The sequence below is a fragment of the Apiotrichum porosum genome, assembly GCF_003942205.1.
Source record: "Apiotrichum porosum strain DSM 27194 chromosome Unknown scaffold_2, whole genome shotgun sequence".
NCBI classification, from domain to species: domain Eukaryota; kingdom Fungi; phylum Basidiomycota; class Tremellomycetes; order Trichosporonales; family Trichosporonaceae; genus Apiotrichum; species Apiotrichum porosum.
The window spans coordinates 2099452-2115955 of NW_021167109.1; the positions used below are offsets into that span (position 1 = coordinate 2099452).

Sequence of the window (16504 nt, forward strand, 5' to 3'; positions counted from 1 at the left end):
TTGACGATACCCACTTGCTCCCCCCTCCATGTCCATATGCATAATACACCCTACCCTGCCTGTACTCCCCACTAGCCGCGCCGCTAGAAGCGGCACCGCGCAGCGCGTTGCATGTCCCGAAGCGACCCGATCCCGAAGCGGAGTGCCAGAGTGTGTACCAGATCCCAGAGTGATGCACCGCGCTTGCTTTCTCTGTTCCCGACCGTCGGATAATCTGTGCGCGGACCGGCCGACAACAGAGATGTTTCCCCGTCACAGCTCTCCGTACCTCTCCGTCCACACTTTAAACTTTGGCGCAGGATCCAACAGGCCAGCAGGACCATGTCTTGCTGGCCCCTGTAGCAGGGGAGGCAGTGGGTCCTGTACAATGACGTAGGATGGCTGACCTTGGCGTTTGTCGTCGCTCGCATGGGAGACCTTGGGCACATTGCGTCCTGGTTGCTTTCGTGACCAAACTTCTGTACATCTCAAAAAACTGGTTTACTAGTTTACACTGCTTCTGCCACAGACCGCATTAATTCGAGTCGTATTCTAAGTCACAGGACAGCAACCTTGGTCCCTTGGGCTTGCGTTCGCTCCCTCGCTCGCTCGCCCGCTTGCTCGCCTACTTGCGCGCCGGCGCGGCGATGGTGTTGGCGCGCGACAGACCGCCAGCGGCAAGACCCATGCCGACCATGCCGCCCGTGTTCAGGGCCTCGAGGGGTGCGAACACGGTGTTGTTGCCATAGGCCTTTGTGCGGAGGACCTCGACACGGTTGCTGGCGAGTGCGCGCGCAAACTCGTCGTGGATCTCGGCGTCGGCCTGGGCCTGGATACGGATGGCCTCGGCGTCGGCCGCGGCCTTCATCTTGGTCGCGTTGGCCTGGGCGTCCGCCTCGATGAGGTGCGCCTCGGCCCACGCGCGCGCCGCCTGCACCTTGTTGGCGGCCTCGGTTTCCGCCGTCGCGCGCTTCATGGCGTTCTGCAGCTCGAGGACCTTGGCCTCGCCCTCTTGCTTGCGGCGCTTGTTGGCGTTCTCGCGGTCGAGGTTGGCCGACTCGACCTGGGCCTCGAGCGCGCGTGTGGTCAGCGAGTCGAGCTTGGCCGCAATCTCGCCCTTGAACTTGCGGTCAATGATCGCAAGGTCCTCGAGCGTGATGCCGTACTCTGCTGCCGCGACCTTGAGCTCGTCAATCGCCTGCGTGCGGACCGCAGAGACAAACACGGCGCCGACGTCCTCCTCCATGTTGTCGTCCATGTGCGTGATACCGTCGGGCGCGGCGGTACGCGTGCGGGCCATGCTCGAGTAGTCGAGGTGGGCAATGATTTGCGTGAGTATCGAGCGCGTCTTGTCCTGGAGCGCGTCGAATGGCGTAGGGTAGCCGTGGCGGGCGAGGAGGAGAGGCTCGTTGAGCTGGTAGCGAATGTACAGGCGAAGGTAGACGGGCACCGAGTCGCGCGTGTAAATGTTGGACGCCTCGAGCTCCTGCTGCACTTCCGAGAGGGTAAAGTATCCACGGATCGTGACTGCCGATGTGGTGAGGTGGTGCTGGCCCGCAGTGAGCTGGAAGAGCTCGTTCTTGCGCTGGAGGATGGCGACGTTGTTGGCGGGAATGTCGAGGAAAGTCGCCGCGACGTGGCCCGAGGGCATGCTGATCTGCTGTGTGTGGCCCAGAGTCTGCTTCGAGTATGGGTCCGAGACCTTGTTGCGCAGGTGGGTCTGGTCAACGAGGCCGAGGACGCGGTACGCGCCGTCGGTAGCCATGGCGACGAAACCCCCGTCGGCGACGACAAAGACACGGTTCTGCGGGTCGAGGCAGACGGCAGCCTGGTTCTGCGAGACCTGCACAATGGTGAGACCCAGCTTGGACAGGGCCGCGTCGGGGACGAGGACGCCACTCGACTGCTGCAGGGGAGGAAAGTTGGTGGCCATGTCGTAGGTGCCCTTCCAGCTGCATCCGATCCAGTTGGCGAGCGGGGTACCAGGGTAGCGACCAGGGTGCAGGAGGATCTTGGGACCCGAGGCGTACTCGTACAGGCCAAATGAACCGGGGTTGACCTCGCGGCCCACGAGCTGGTGAGGACGCTTGTCAGAGAGGAGGGCCGAGTGGCCCGAGGCAATGAGTTCCTTGTTGAGGTCGTGGAGGGCCCCAATCACACCCTCCTTGCCAATGCGGACGAGGAGGGGGCTGCACAGGTGTCAGCATCGTTTGTCCATCATTACCTGGGGGGTTCAACAAACTCACTGCTTCTCGTCAAGGTAGGCGGTGGCGTCAACGAAGGGGAGGTCGGCAACGACGTTGGGAGAACCACGAGGGCCGCGAGGGACCTTGAGGGGAGGCTCCGGGACGAGATATCCGTTGTTGAAGCCGTTGTTCTTGGGCGTGGGTCCAGAGTGGTTGTCACCGACAGCGGTGGCGCCGTCATAGTCGGACTCGCTCTTGCGAGGGTGGGGGAGCATGTTGGAGGGTTGAGTTGGCGGTGAAGCTTGAGGTTAAGCTTGAGTGCGAGTGTATAGAGTAGAGTAGGGGTGTATGTGTGTGTGTTGGTTGGTGAGGATGACCAAGTGGCGAGGCGAGGTCGCTCTTATATAGACGCTACATCAGCTCACGGATCACGGACGTCGGCATTAACAAAGGCATGACTGACCGTCGCTGCACCGCATCACGCATCACGCATCACCGAGGAGCTCTTCCGGCCTCAAGCACGGGTCACCTCAGCAGCTCAACAGATCTATGCAGCAGCGGCGATGGACAGGTGATGCGGTATTTTGGACAGCGACGACGACAGGGCGAGGCATGCTATCGCTCTTTGTCTTCAGGCACACACGCACTGCAGGTTAAAGCGCAACAGCCCGTGTGGGTGCCTGGGGGGGTGCGCTGGGTGCAGTGCATGTTCCACCGTCTGCACCTCTGTCGTCGCTGCCAAGCATACCATCTCTCTCATGAGCTCTCATGCACGCGGTGCAGCCGACGGTAGCGACAACATCATCCTGTCGTATCTCGGTTCCGGCGGCAATGGCGCGCTTGATGACCGACAACACTCGGCCCCTTCTTGGCAGGGGCAGTTGCCAACGTCCTACGGCCGCGGAGCACCACCCTCTCTGGGATCTCAGTCTCACCGGACTCGGCGGTGGTGACCAGCTCGAGACGGCAGCGGACATGGCCGGGCATCCAAAGTCACAGACTTTCCGATACCATCGGCGGTGTGGAGCCTCTCCGTATGGGGCCTGTGGCCTGTGGTCTGTGGCCTGTGGGTTGCTGCAATTGAAACAAACGTGTGTCGAGGCAGTGGCCATGACTGCAACATCCCCCCTGCACACCGATATGCTTGACAAGCGAGCAAAACATCCCTGGACGCGTTCAGTAGTAGCCCAAGCCACACTGTGCGCACGGCTGGCACATCACCGACGCCGCGGTGCAACACAGCAGGTGCGCAGGTAGGTGGTGGTGGTGGGCATCACAGCATCACACTTTGCTTCTAGCTTCCCGACGCATAGACCTGTTGGGTACAGCCCACGTCCGAGAACGGCATGTCCGTCCCGACTGGGTCGTCGTCGTGAATCCCCGATGCATGTCTTGCCAAGCACTGGCGCATGCAAGCTTGACGTCAGGCGGGGCATGCAGCATTGTCAGCATACCAGCATGTTGGGCCTGTCGATCCGACAGGAACCTTGGCAGGCAGCAGGAACGGGCAATTACACTGACCATGAGCCAGGGTGGCCTCTTTGTCCGGCCCAATGCTATACACTTTCCCGAGACTGGACGTCACCTGCAGCGTCTCGTCTGTCCTTGGATCCTTGGTGCAACCTTGGCCAGAGCTTGGCCTGTTGGAGGGAGAGAGCTGCTTGATTGGCCTTCAACAAAACGACCTCGCTGCGCGAGTTTTTATCTGCACCGCTCTCCATCATCCGCCACGGCCGCCACGCGTTTTATCTGCACTGCTCCGGGATCCGTGGCTGGGTGGCGATGTCGGAAACCAAAATCCCGTACACCCAGCTACCAACCGCAGAGCGTTCAAGTGGATGCAACTAGACGTCTCACGTCTAATCACACGTGCTTCAGCCACCGCACTGCGGGCATTGCCGGCCAGCATGTCCTGCCCTGCGGTTGCAGGCTGTCAGGTGCGAGCTGGACGCCAAGTTGAGTGGCAAAAGTGTGGGCCGAAACGCATTGTATCGCCTCGCCGCCTCGGTCAAATCCACAAAGTCGCGCAGTCAGCCATCGGCGGTACCGCGGTACAGGTGCAGTACAAGCAAGGCGGCAAATGGCGCTATCGCAGCCACGGGAGAGGTGGCAGGTCCTGGTAATGCTACTTCGAAACCTTGGACCTTGGAGTGGGAAAGCCCTTGGCGGCCGTCTTGGCTGGCACAGGATCCGGTTTATCAGCCTCCGTTCGAGCGTCGTTGCGGAGCAGCGCTTGTCCGTGTGATGACACGGACGGAACATGGGGTCGCATTTGGATGAGGTTATTGGATCACTGGTAAGTTGGTGCACGTTGTCAATGTCGAGCAGATGGTGCAGAACCCGGTGGTGCACTGGCGGCGAACATCGTGTCCCCCGGTGGTAGCGTCTGCCCCCATCGCTTTGCGTGGCGATACCAAGCCGCCTCAGCCATCCGTACACTCAAACTCTGCCTCTTGTAGGCATGCAACTCTGCTCGAGCAACAGTCTGGCGGGTGTAATGTGTGCAATGTGAAAGTTTACAACAAGTCTCATCTCTGGATCCACATCTATCTCCTCATCCTGTCATGTCAGCTCCCGTTACACAGTCGTGCAGCTCACCTCTTCTTGAACCGTTCCATGACCACCTCGTCGCTGGCCATTTCGGCCTTTGGCGCCCGCTCCTTGTGCTGGTACGGCTCGAGACCGGCCGCCTCGCGGCGTGCCTTCTTCATCTCGCGCTGGATGTCCACTTCGCGCTGCTGGCCACGGAAGACTGGGGAGGATGTCAGCTACGTTGCTTCCCAATAACAGCCCGGCCAACTGCACTCACATCGTGTCGACGCTAGCGGGTCGTCGTCTGTCCTGCGCTGCTCCTGTGCGCGCTTCTCCATGAGCTCGCGCTTGGCCTTTTCGGTCTCTTCAATGTTGCGCAGGCGGTTCCTGTCGACCGTGTCAGCGGGTAATCCATTACCACAGTACTGCTACCCACTCCATGCCCAGATCCATTTCTGGAATGGCAGACAGCATGCCCAGTGAGTTGGTCACGTTGCCCTCCTCGTCCTCGCCAACCTGCACGCCCTCTACCTTGTACCGGTCCGCAAGGTCGTACAGCTGCGTCTGCGGGTCGAGCTCACGCGCCTCTGCGGAGCCTTCGGCAATACCCTTCTTCTTGGCCATCTCAGTCTCGATGAATGCCATCCTGCGAAAAGTGTGAGCTCTGAACAAACGAGACAACGTCTCCCACTAGCTCACATGTGCTTGTTGACATCGAGCGCGTTGGTCTGCTGCGTAAAGTTGTTTTGACGGACTTTACGCGCCAGCTGCTCCCCCTCGTCGTCCCCGGCATCTGCTCGCGGCTTGGAACTGGAACTGGCAGAATGCGACAGGCCGCCAGCGCTCTGCAGGCCGTACGCGTCCATGTCTGCGACGGTGTCTTTGGGCCTTTTGCGCGCCTCGCCGCGGTTGAACTTTTCCAGGTCGATGCCCTGCTGTCCTCGGCGCAGCTTGCGGAGGAGGATCATCTGCTCGATGCTCTGTCTGGAGAAGAGTCAGTTGGGCAGGGGAGAGGGATGTGGGCAGAGAAAGAAAAGACTCACCCCTCGGGGGTGTCCTCGCGCTCGTCGCCCGTGTCGGGCGCGCTCGTCGCCGCCGAGACGACCTCGTCGGCGCCCGTGTCTGGCGTCTTCTCGCGCACGGCGGCGGGGCGGGAACGTTTCTTGAACATTTTGGGTGCTTGAATGGGATACGCCTCCGTCCAGCGAAGGGTGATGTGGATGAAGAAATGGGGGGAAGAATGAATGGAGGAGAGTATGGTCGAGGAAGAAGCGCCAAGTGGAGGCCGGGCCCCATCACATCCGGCTTGTTGACTTTTTGCCGCCGAACGGTGAGCGTCACCGTCGAGGAATCACCCACTCCACCAACCACCAACAACGCAACACCATGGCCCTTCCCAACCTACGCTGTGAGTTGGAACGGACCTGTCTTATCAGTGCCCCAACTCACCATCTATAGCCATCTTTGCATCCTCGCGCACCTCTGAGGAAGAACGCCAGCTGTCCCGCGCAACGTTCTACAAGTTGTGAGTCGCCCACCGTTCGCAGTCTTCGCCGCCTTCCCTCGCCCACCTCCCTCTCCCCCGCTCTTCGCACCCACGCTGACGGCCACATAGCACCGCGTTCGTGGCCAGCTGTCTCGTCATCTCCCTCCTCGCCGCCAAGGGCTCGGCGCGCGACATTGTGCCCAAGGCAGCGCGGGCCATCGGCGGCGCCGCACGCGCATGATGGAGCTTCATGTCCGTCCTCGTGTCTAGCCCTTCCAGCCCACCGCCCCACCTGCTCCAGCCAACCTGACGACCTGACGGCCTCGACATGGGGCGGCCTTGCGTATCGTGGTGGTGTGACTCGGTGTGAGAGTCCCTCCATGGATTGGCAGCACGCCATGCGCGGCGGCCACGGCCACGTCGCGCGGCGTCGCTTTCGCTTACAGACGCTCGGTAACCCCCGGCACGAACCCGTCCAGCCTCCGACGCGTACCTCGACGCGATAAAGCTTTGTGCAAGGTTCGGAATGCACCGTGCCGTCTAGACAGTTTCTGACAAGTGTATCATTATGTCGAATGTATACCACCGTGTGTATCAGTGTACCAGTGTCGAAGGGGTGCTCTGGGTATGATGCTACATGACTGTACATTTCTGTGATGCTTCCCTAAAAGGTGTCTCTTTGGCTTGTCTGGGGTTGTCTCTCGTCTCTCCTTCGAATGCTCCTCGCTCTCTCTCGCTCTCTACATGCGTTGTAGCTCCTGCCCTGTTTTTTGCGTGGTGGTGACACGGTTCCGGTGTTTGGCACGCTCACTTGTTGAAGTGCTGACCCTTGCGGCCGTCAGTTGCGTCGGCAGACTTGCACGCGACAATCTTGATCTTGGGGGCGGTGACCAGCTCGCCGCTTGACCTGGGAGGGTTAGTCCTGATAGGAGCGATACAAGGCATCACACAGCTGCCAGACTTCCACTCACGAAGAACCAGTGCCCTCCATACGGAACTGGGGATCGCGCACGACAAACGTCCACACGTCGTCACAGAGGCGGTAGGTCGCGAGATGGCCCTGCGGTTCTGTCAGCAGTGACTTCACAGCCGGTGAGGTCCCGCGTAGCCGCTGTACATCGCCAAGGATCTAACAGCGGCAGTGCAAAGACACTCCCTATCCCTTCTGAGGAGAAGGGAATGACAGGAGGTAAGGTGAGAGAGAAGTGATACCCACGCGAACGGTCGTCTTCTGCTTGACGCCCTTTTGGAGGCACTCTGTCAACGACTTGTCAAACTGTCGTCTGTCAGCAAAAGCTCTCTCGCACACACCGCAAACGCGTATGTTCCGCACGCACCTGCTGCAGCACACGCATAGCGAGCTGAGGGGGAATGTCGCCCGAGGTAATGAGCTCATCGAGCGAGTCAGTCAGCGCGGTGCCGATGCTGAGAGCGGGGGCCTGTCAGCGCGCGAGTTGCACACGAAGAGAGAGAAGGAAGGTATACACACCTGGAGCCGCGGTAGAACTCGTAGTACTGTGTACCCTTGTCGCCGGATGTGGCCGCCATTGTTGTGAGATGTCAACGATGGAAGTCCAACGAGGGGGAAAAGGTCGCAAAGTGTCCAGTGGCGAAAGCGAGCCGCTCATGATGACCACGCCGGGCGAGTGCGTGGGGTGAGGAGGCGTTGGGTGGAGAGCGGAATCAAAATACTGACAGAGGGAGATAATACTCCCGTTCACCCCCACTGGAGTCACGTGACCCCTCTCTCCTGTCATGCCTGTCACCGCGCACGGCCTGTGGCCTGTGGCCTGTGGTGTGCGTCATGAGAGAGACGAGAGCGAGTCGACGACACACCTGGCACGCGGCGTTGCTTCCATTCGACAAGTCATTTGCATTCCATCGTCGGCATCCATATTCTGGCCACTCCCGCTTGCATCCCTCACACACCACTCTTTCAACCCCCCCCCTCTGCCACCAACAGGCAGCCCCATAGACACCCCCCTTCTACATGATCGTTCCACCAGACACACCAGCGAACCCTCTGGGGCCCCCAAAGTACCGCTTCAAACGCGGGTCCAAGCTCGCCGTACGTTTAAACCCCCGCTCCCCCTCTCCCGTTCATGACTGGCGATGTTGTTTGCCTCGTCGTCGCTGTTCACCCCCCATTGTTTGTCTCCCCTAACCCCGTCCATCTGACATCCTACCCCCCCACCACAGGACATGCCGCCAGTCCCACCGCAGGTCCCTGTGCCGCCACTGTCCACCCTCGACGGCCCCTTCCAGCTCGCCGAATACCTTGCACTCAAGGTCCGCAATGACCCACACGACATCAAAGGGTTGGTAGACGTGCCTTCTGACAATGCCAAGGCGGCCGACCAGCATGTTGTGAGTTGTTTTCTTCGCGGCCCCTGTACTCTAAACTGACGCCCATCGTCCAGTGGATCTATGAGCACCTCCGGTTCGTTGTTTGGGCTTGCGCTCTCCCTGTCGCGTGAGCAAAGGTGTATACTGACGCGGACAGCCGCATACCGATCGACGCGACGCCACTCATCACGCAGCTGCTGCTTCTGTGTGACCGCAGCTCATGCCCAGAAATGAAGGCAGACGAGTGGCTGTACCTCTGCGTCGCACACGGCGGAGGGGGGACAGACCGCTGTTGCGCCATCGACTACATTCTTCACACCCTCGACTCGACCTCTGCCCTCCTCAACTCGTCCAACTACTTTCCCTCGCGTCTGCAGATCCCCAACGCCTCTCTCGCCCATTTCCCCTCATTGTTCCGCCGTCTGTCGCGCATCTTCTCGCACGCCTACTTCCATCACCGCGAGGCGTTTGCGACGTCGGAAGCTGAAACGTCGCTATACGCTCGTTTCGTTGCCCTGTGCAAAAAGTACGAGCTGGTCGGATCCAGCCTGCTCATCATCCCTTCGGAGGGCTACGAGGTGGCGCAGGACTCGGATGAGGAGGATGGAGGCCGCAATGGCCACGACGATGACGACGAGAAGATGGATGAGGACTCGGACGACGAGGAACCTCCGCCAGCGGACAGCGACCACGACCAGGCGGGTTTGGAACGCGACGAGGCGGCCAACGGCCCGCAGTCGCCTCAGTCGCCTCAGTCACCGCAGTCGCCGCGTGGACGGGATGCAGACGGGTCGCCAGCTTCTACCAGATCACATTCCCTCGGCCGTCACCCATACTCGCCGGGCAAGTGGTCAGCGTCGCCTGTGCAGCCGGCCAACAAGGGAAAGCCGGCACCGGCACAGGCATCCGAGTCGCTGAGCCCACCGAGCACTCGTGCCCAGCTTGACATGCCCGATCCCATCATCCCCACTTTGGTCCAAGGAAAGGGTACTCTGAGTCGCGGCAAGGGCGCTCGAGGCAGCACCGCCAACGTCTGGGCCGCTGCTGCTGCCGAGGCCCCACCACTCACTCTCCCCGAGGACACACCCGCGTCCATCATTGGCATGGCAAGGAAGGAGAGTGTCGACAGTGTGGTTCACATTGGCCCATCCGAGGGCCAGGAGGACGTGTCGCTCGCAGTCAGCCCTCCTGCAAACATCTCGCCGGCCTCTCCGAGCCCGGCCAAGAGCGTGCTCAAGGTCGATACGGTCACTACGGAAGTGCACGCCGACGCCGAGGTCGACAGTCTCGTCACCCCAACGCCAGGAGAAGGAGCAAGCCACATGCCACCACTGCCCGAGACCGCCCCCTGCCCGCCTGCCCCCACGCCGAGCGCATTCGCAGCCGCTGCTGCCCCCGCTGCGACTGGCGTTGCGGCCGAACCCCTGGCCGACAGCCCTGTTCTTCCGAGCGCCAATGCGGCTGCCGTGCCGACCCCCATCCCCACCAAGGAGGACCCCGTCGAGGAGCTGGCCTCGCCCATCCAGTCGCCCCCCATCGCCGTGTCCCCGCCCAAGAGCGACCCGGTCGCAACAGAAGCGGCCACCACCACAGACCTGTCCACCTCGCCCACGATCGAGATTGAGGCCGAGACACCTGTCGCCGTCCTCATCGACGCTGCCGGCGCCGCCGAGGACAAGGACCTCGTCGCCCAGGAAAAGGAAAAGGACCAGGACCAGGACCAGGACCTGCTCGTCTCGCCCAAATCGGAGCTGCTCTCCGTCTCGCCAAAGCCCCAGTCGTCGCCCATGGCCAAGCGCAGCGGCGGCGGCGGCCGCGCCGGCAAGTCGCGCCAGCCCAAGTCGTCGCCCAACAAGCCCAAGTCGCCAGTGGCCAAGCCGACGGCCGACGACGACAAGCGCGCTGTGGCGGCCGAGGCCGAGTGAGGCGATACATATATACCCCAATTTTTCTCAAGTGCGCAGGTGGAATCTGGACGCGGGAGGGAGGGAGAGAGAGAGAGGGGGGGGGGGGGAGCGTCTTAGAGAGCCGCGCTGGACGCTGGTGCAACGTATGAGGGGAACGACAAGCCGCTGTACAACGCATGCATAACGACACGATGTCTCTGTAGGAAACTGAACGTGGCTGAAAAAAAAAAAAACAGGCATGTAGGCGACCTGTGGCCTGTGGGGGGGCAGTGTTCCGCCGCTTAGACCATGATGGACATGGCGGGAGGAAGACTTGCAGAGTGGCTCGTGGCGCGGTAGTCGCCATCGCCACCAGGCTCCGCACAGGGGGTACACGACAGGCGCTCCAGCTCAATTTCCTCGACTTCCTCCTCTTCTTCTTCCTCGTCGTCGCTCTGGGGCAGGGGGAGTGTGTAGTCGACGTCCATGAACTCGGAATCACTGGCGTCCGCAGGGTCCGCGGCGGCGTCGTCGCTGGTGATGTCATTGGGTACGTCGTTGGGCAAGAGAACGACAGTCGGGTGGCCGTTGGGGTCGAGGACCACCTTGCCGCGCGGTGGCGAGGCGTCGTTGGAGACGACTTTGCGCACGAGGACGGCAGTGGGGTGGCCGCTGGCGTCGAGCACGACCGTGCCAGGCGGTGGAGAGGAGGGCGTGGCGTAGCGTGAACTTGAAGGCGAGACGGGGTACGATGAGAGCACGTCGCTGGGTTCTCCGTTTTGAACGAGTTCAATGTCGTTGTCCAACAGCGGCCGCGTTCGTCGCCGAGGCGGGACGAAGGGGATATCCACGTAGACCTCGAGCCTGGGCCGCGTGCGTGGTAGCAAGTCCACGTCCTCGATGTACTCGTCGTCCTCCACATACATCACAATCTCATTGGCGAGCTGGGACCTGACAGCAGGTCGGCTCTTGTGAACCCAGCCACGGTTCTTGCGCTTGCCCTTCCTCCTTGAGGGCGAGGCCGAGACCTCGCTCACCACCACTGCCAGCGCGTCCTCGCCGGAGCCGGAGCCAGACCCAAACGCAGGCTCTGCCTCTGAGACCGCCGCGCTCTGGTCGACACTCTCGGTGCTTTCCAACGGCTTCATCATGTGGGGCGGGTGCTCAAAGTGGATGACTGGGTCGGGGCCAGCGAAGCAGTTGCGCTGGATCCGGGCAATCACATGTTCCTGCTTGAAGTTGGTTCGATGCGAGGTGCCGCGGGCAGGATAGGTTGTGAGTGCGTCGGCGTGGGCAAACTGTGGGAGAGGGGGCAGTTCGGCAAGCGTTGCACGGAACGGCACATCGGCGCGTGGACGAGCGAGGTCTCGCTCGGGTTCGTCGTGCTGCTTGGTCGCGTGCTACGAGGGTTAATCAATGGAGGCTGTAATCAAACCCACCCTTTGAAGATGTGAGATAGTCGGAGATCTCAAATCACACCCTGTGCAGGTCAGCATCTTTTAAGGGAGAGGTGACAACCTACCCTCATAAGGACATTGCAGCCACTTTGAGATGTGCACGGCCGTCATGTGTTGACTGAGGTCCGAGACGGAATCGAAACAAGGCTGCTGCGGGCAGTCGCGCCAGTGGCAGCGGTAGTACCGCTGGTACTGCCAAGTCAGCTTCCTCCCACAGGATTTAGGTAGCTGCACTCACCCCTGCGTCAAGTCCTCCCTGCGCCGCATGTCCTCGCCTCTTCACATGCCGAGCAAGAAGCGCCTCACTCGCAAGAACAGACCCACATCCCTTCCACCCACAGGCGTACTGGCCGGTACGGTTGAGCAAGCTATGCTTCGTAAGGACGCTCGCCCACGGCTCCAACAGTCCGGGTCCAGGCCGAACGATGAATCGATCCTGCGGTTCCTCGGGCTCCTTGATGCGCGCTGGCTTGTCGCCCGCCTGCACAAGAACGGCCCTGGGCGTCTTCCAGACCTGCATCCATGGCCGCAACCCCCGCTTCCGAGCTGGGGGTTCGACTTCGTCCCAGTCATCGCGGAACGGGTCGTACACGCCACGGCTAATCAGAACGTCTCGTCGTTTGCGGCTCATGGGCAGAACGACAAACGCATGGTTCATCGGGCCCAGAGCGGGGGGCTTTGGCCTGACAGCACGCTGAGGGCTGGTCAAGTCGATAACAAGCTTGTTCCCCGGTGAGCGTTGAGACGACTGGGAGAGGTGGCCAGTGGACGGCCCTGGGGTCGCCTGGCGAGCGTCGCCCTGCGTGATGCCTTGGGAGATGTAAGAGTCTGTAGGTTGGTATTCTTCCTCCTCCAGGTCGAGAGCAAACTGATCAACTGGCGAACTCGAGTGCGACCGCGCAAGTTGTGTGAACGATCGCCCTGGGGTGGCCTGCCGAGTGCCATTTTCGGGGCTGCGCAAGTCGATAGCAGCCTCCGTGACTGGTGTAGCAGGCGGAACTTGACGAACCGGAACTGGCGGGGGTGGTAGAGAAGGTGACGCTTGGCGTGGACCCTCCTCTTCCTCGGATTCATAGTCTTCGGGCTCGGGGCTCGACGAAGGTTGCTGGGGTGGCCTTGGTGCTCGCGATGCGCCAAGCACCGGAGATGACAGGCGGTGCGCTGCGGTCATGTAATCGCCAGCGCCAGACGGTGGAGGCGAGGCCGAGGCACGCGTTGATTGTGTACCGCCTGCTGCCACTTGACTGGCCGTCCCGGGGGTTGCAGAGACCGCAAAGGCCGAGCCTGTTGATGAGGACGGCTGTGCTGTCGCTTGCGTGCTAGGCCCGGCCGATGCCGACGGTCCCGTGGGAGCCTTCGGAGCCTTGGGAGCCCGCGGCTTCCTCGGCTTCTTCACCGCAGGTGGTGGTGGGGGCGCAGCGCGATACACCTCTGTCTTGGCCGCATCACTGAGACGCTGGCGTGCAGGAAGCGATGTGCGACCAGAAAACAAGGGGATGACCTTCTTGCCAGAACCGAGCGGTGACGCAGTGAGAGGGATTACAGAGCCGGCGCGCAGCCTGGGCGTAATCGGGCTTTGCGACGAGCTCGCTACCGCCGATGGCTGTGGGGCACTGGCTGACGGAGGAGCCATTGGTCCCGCTGTTGTGACCGGGGGACGAGGAGCAAGGGGTTGGGACGACGCCGTGCTAGGACCGATAGGGGACGCGGGCGGGGGGACAACGGATCCGGCCTGCAGCCTGGGCCTGATCGGTGTATGCGACGAGCTCGTTATTGGCGATGGCTGTGAAGCAATACCAGAAGGACCCGTCAGAGGGGTGGCTGACGGAGCTGGAGGACCATGAACAAGCGGTTGGGAGCCAGACAGGGGCGTCGCGCTTCCACTTGGCGTCGGTGGCCGCGCTGGAGTTGGGAAGGTGGTATTTCCGGGTCCATGCTGTGACTGTGGACAGTTCTGAACCGCCGATGTGATCAAATTGCGGAGTGGAAGAGGTTGGGAGGTTGGGGGAGGGCTCATGCCTCTTCTCAGCGTCGGCGGTGCTGGAGTTGCAAAGGTGTCCTTCGTCGGTTCGTGCGGCGCCGCAGGTTGCGGGTTGTTTTGATCAGATCCGTTGGGTAACGCTGGAGGACCATTGGAGTTTGGAGAGAGAGGGCATGTTGTTGGAGTTCCAAAAACGTTTGTCTGGCTCGTGTTCACTTGACTGGCGCTCGGGGTCACGTCCCCGTTGGGAACAACCGACCTTATCCAGTTAGCTTGTTGTCGCGATGAGAACGTACCGAGGAAGCTCCTCGCGCTCGTGTTGTCGATCCATTGTGCCGTCTAGATTCGCACCATTTCCTAAAGAGCAATACCAATAAAGGATTGAAAGTGCCGATCTAGAGGGTCTGGACTGTGACGTTTGTGGTTGTGGTTGTTGTTGTTGTTGAAGAACGGTTGCAAGAACGAGTGGGGGTCCTGTCGCGCCTGTCGACTGCTCTTGTACCTCACTTGTGTTGTTTCCGGGTGGAGGCGTCCATGCATCGTTGGCTCTGCCGTTATTTTGCAAACAGTCTCCAGCCCCAAATAACACATAACCAGCACTCCAGACTGGATTTTGGGCATGCAGGCAACATTATCTATCGGTCCATGCTTTTCATGCATGCATAGAGCTGATGTGAAGCTCTCTGCGGCATGGCAAGCATGTAGATGGGCTAGATGGGGTTGTTTGGTCACGTGACCTCTCTGCCACTAAAACTAAATTTGTATTGACTTTTGGACCTCCGTCCTAATGCTCCTAATGAGATGGCGCCGATATCCTAATCAATATTTGCTTTTCCAATAGCAATCGTGCCTTTTCCAATCCAGCTCACGCAACCGATCAAGCGAACGGCGTCGGGGGCCGGGCAGCGGCGGACGGAGCACGACGACGGGCAGGACCATACATGCGAGTGGAAATGATCATGTCTCCCCACCGTCTGCTATCTCTGCAGCGTCTCTTTCCTCTCCTCACCACATCTCTTCCCCCCAACACCCTATCAACGATGCGCGCTTTCACCTCCGCCGCTATCGAGACCGCTCGTGCTTCTGCAAGCCGTCGTGTCGTTGCCCACGCAGTGAGTCCAAAAGTTGTTCTTTCTCTCATCCGACCTCCACCTGACTCATGCCCCACAGTTTCCGGCCAGCAGCTCGCGCTCGCTCGCGACCGCCACCAACGCTCCCGATGGTGCTACCCCCAAGAGGCGCTTTGCCAAGCTCGAGGACGGACTGACCTTTGATGACTTTGTCTCTGGCGAGCCTCTGCCTGAAGCACCGGAGCGTGTGGTCCTCGGCAACACATCCCAGTGCGTCTTCACCCTCCTTGTTGCGACTTTTTGGCTGGCGGTTCGCTGACTGATTTCAAGGCCCCGTTTGCCATCTTTCCTGAAGCACCCCATCCCCACCGGCAAGTCATACACTGCCATCAAGAAGGACCTGCGTGACCTCAAGTTGAGCACTGTTTGCGAAGAGGCAAAGTGCCCCAACATTGGCGAGTGCTGGGGCGGCGACAAGGGCACTGCGACCGCAACAATCATGGTGGGTGCCATTCTTTTCATGTCATAACCCACTGCTAACGCTTCAGCTTATGGGTGACCAATGTACCCGCGGATGCCGCTTCTGCTCGGTGAAGACCTCGCGCGCTCCTCCTCCCCTGGACGTCCACGAGCCCGAGAACACTGCCGAGGCCATTTCGCGTTGGGGCCTGGGCTACATTGTCCTCACTTCGGTGGACCGTGACGACATGGTCGACGGTGGCGCGGCCCACATTGCCAGCACGATCTCCAAGATCAAGCAGAAGTCGCCCAAGATCCTCGTTGAGGCTCTTACCCCAGACTTTGCCAACAAGGGCTTTGAACCCATTACCACTGTCGCTACCTCTGGTCTTGACGTGTTTGCCCACAACATCGAGACTGTCGAACGCTGCACCCCCTTCGTTCGTGATCGCCGTGCTACGTTCCGCCACTCGCTCGAGGTCCTCCGCTTCGCCAAGGAGACGGCTACCGCTAATGGCAAGGAGATTCTGACTAAGAGCTCCATCATGCTCGGTGTTGGCGAGCAGGAAGACGAGATCCACCACGCTCTGCAGTGTAAGTTTACTTGACAGTCGTTGGGAACTGAACTGACTTTCCAGGCCTGCGCGAGGCGAACGTCGATGTCGTCACTTTCGGTCAATACATGCGCCCTACCAAGAAGCACATGAAGGTCGACCGTTATGTCGAGCCTGCCGAGTACGTCAAGTGGAAGGAGGTCGCCGAGGGCATGGGCTTCCTGTATGTCGCCTCTGGTCCCCTCGTCCGCTCGAGTTACAAGGTGAGTGCAGCTTCGCGATAACTGGGTGAGACCCACAGCTGACAACCAGGCTGGCGAATTCTTCATCGAGAACGTCCTTAAGAAGCGCCGCGCCGCTGCTGCTGAGCGGGCAACAGCTGAGCTCGCTGCTGTTGATGCGACCAAGGCTGAGGAGACGCGCGCGTAGATAGACACCATTTTTGTAACTTTTGACATGGGAGTGATGCACACATTCGATTTATTTGACCGGCCGATTAGATTGGCGACTTGTGCTGCAATTAACTTACATTTGGTCCCGTTAATTACTCTCTTGCGGAGACTGTTGT

The 16504-nt window shown here is 60.5% G+C and overlaps 7 protein-coding genes across 7 annotated transcripts; 3 read left to right on the forward strand and 4 right to left on the reverse strand.

Annotated features, from left to right (window-relative positions):
* Positions 1 to 604: 604 nt before the first annotated feature.
* EHS24_004844 (uncharacterized protein) lies at positions 605 to 2440 on the reverse strand (the record flags this gene model as incomplete). Its single annotated transcript, XM_028620388.1, has 2 exons — positions 605 to 2168; positions 2226 to 2440. The coding sequence occupies 2 exons, from the start codon at positions 2438 to 2440 to the stop codon at positions 605 to 607; spliced, it is 1779 nt and encodes a 592-aa protein (XP_028479360.1).
* A 2271-nt stretch (positions 2441 to 4711) lies between these two features.
* Positions 4712 to 5868, reverse strand: EHS24_004845 (uncharacterized protein; the record flags this gene model as incomplete). The annotated part of the gene is made up of 6 exons (XM_028620389.1): positions 4712 to 4715; positions 4764 to 4917; positions 4975 to 5084; positions 5134 to 5343; positions 5397 to 5681; positions 5741 to 5868. 6 exons carry the CDS (start codon positions 5866 to 5868, stop codon positions 4712 to 4714), a joined length of 891 nt encoding a protein of 296 aa, XP_028479361.1.
* A 215-nt stretch (positions 5869 to 6083) lies between these two features.
* EHS24_004846 (uncharacterized protein) lies at positions 6084 to 6424 on the forward strand (the record flags this gene model as incomplete). The annotated part of the gene is made up of 3 exons (XM_028620390.1): positions 6084 to 6105; positions 6156 to 6222; positions 6313 to 6424. 3 exons carry the CDS (start codon positions 6084 to 6086, stop codon positions 6422 to 6424), a joined length of 201 nt encoding a protein of 66 aa, XP_028479362.1.
* A 566-nt stretch (positions 6425 to 6990) lies between these two features.
* TOA2 (Transcription initiation factor IIA small chain (TFIIA 13.5 kDa subunit)) lies at positions 6991 to 7731 on the reverse strand (the record flags this gene model as incomplete). Its single annotated transcript, XM_028620391.1, has 5 exons — positions 6991 to 7090; positions 7155 to 7243; positions 7400 to 7459; positions 7521 to 7608; positions 7673 to 7731. The coding sequence occupies 5 exons, from the start codon at positions 7729 to 7731 to the stop codon at positions 6991 to 6993; spliced, it is 396 nt and encodes a 131-aa protein (XP_028479363.1).
* A 654-nt stretch (positions 7732 to 8385) lies between these two features.
* On the forward strand, positions 8386 to 10454 carry EHS24_004848 (uncharacterized protein; the record flags this gene model as incomplete). The annotated part of the gene is made up of 3 exons (XM_028620392.1): positions 8386 to 8550; positions 8604 to 8623; positions 8747 to 10454. 3 exons carry the CDS (start codon positions 8386 to 8388, stop codon positions 10452 to 10454), a joined length of 1893 nt encoding a protein of 630 aa, XP_028479364.1.
* A 263-nt stretch (positions 10455 to 10717) lies between these two features.
* Positions 10718 to 14184, reverse strand: EHS24_004849 (uncharacterized protein; the record flags this gene model as incomplete). The annotated part of the gene is made up of 5 exons (XM_028620393.1): positions 10718 to 11815; positions 11855 to 11895; positions 11938 to 12064; positions 12111 to 14112; positions 14150 to 14184. The coding sequence occupies 5 exons, from the start codon at positions 14182 to 14184 to the stop codon at positions 10718 to 10720; spliced, it is 3303 nt and encodes a 1100-aa protein (XP_028479365.1).
* Positions 14185 to 14893: 709 nt separating this feature from the next.
* Positions 14894 to 16365, forward strand: EHS24_004850 (uncharacterized protein; the record flags this gene model as incomplete). Its single annotated transcript, XM_028620394.1, has 6 exons — positions 14894 to 14965; positions 15024 to 15193; positions 15254 to 15425; positions 15472 to 15976; positions 16021 to 16199; positions 16249 to 16365. The coding sequence occupies 6 exons, from the start codon at positions 14894 to 14896 to the stop codon at positions 16363 to 16365; spliced, it is 1215 nt and encodes a 404-aa protein (XP_028479366.1).
* Positions 16366 to 16504: the final 139 nt, after the last annotated feature.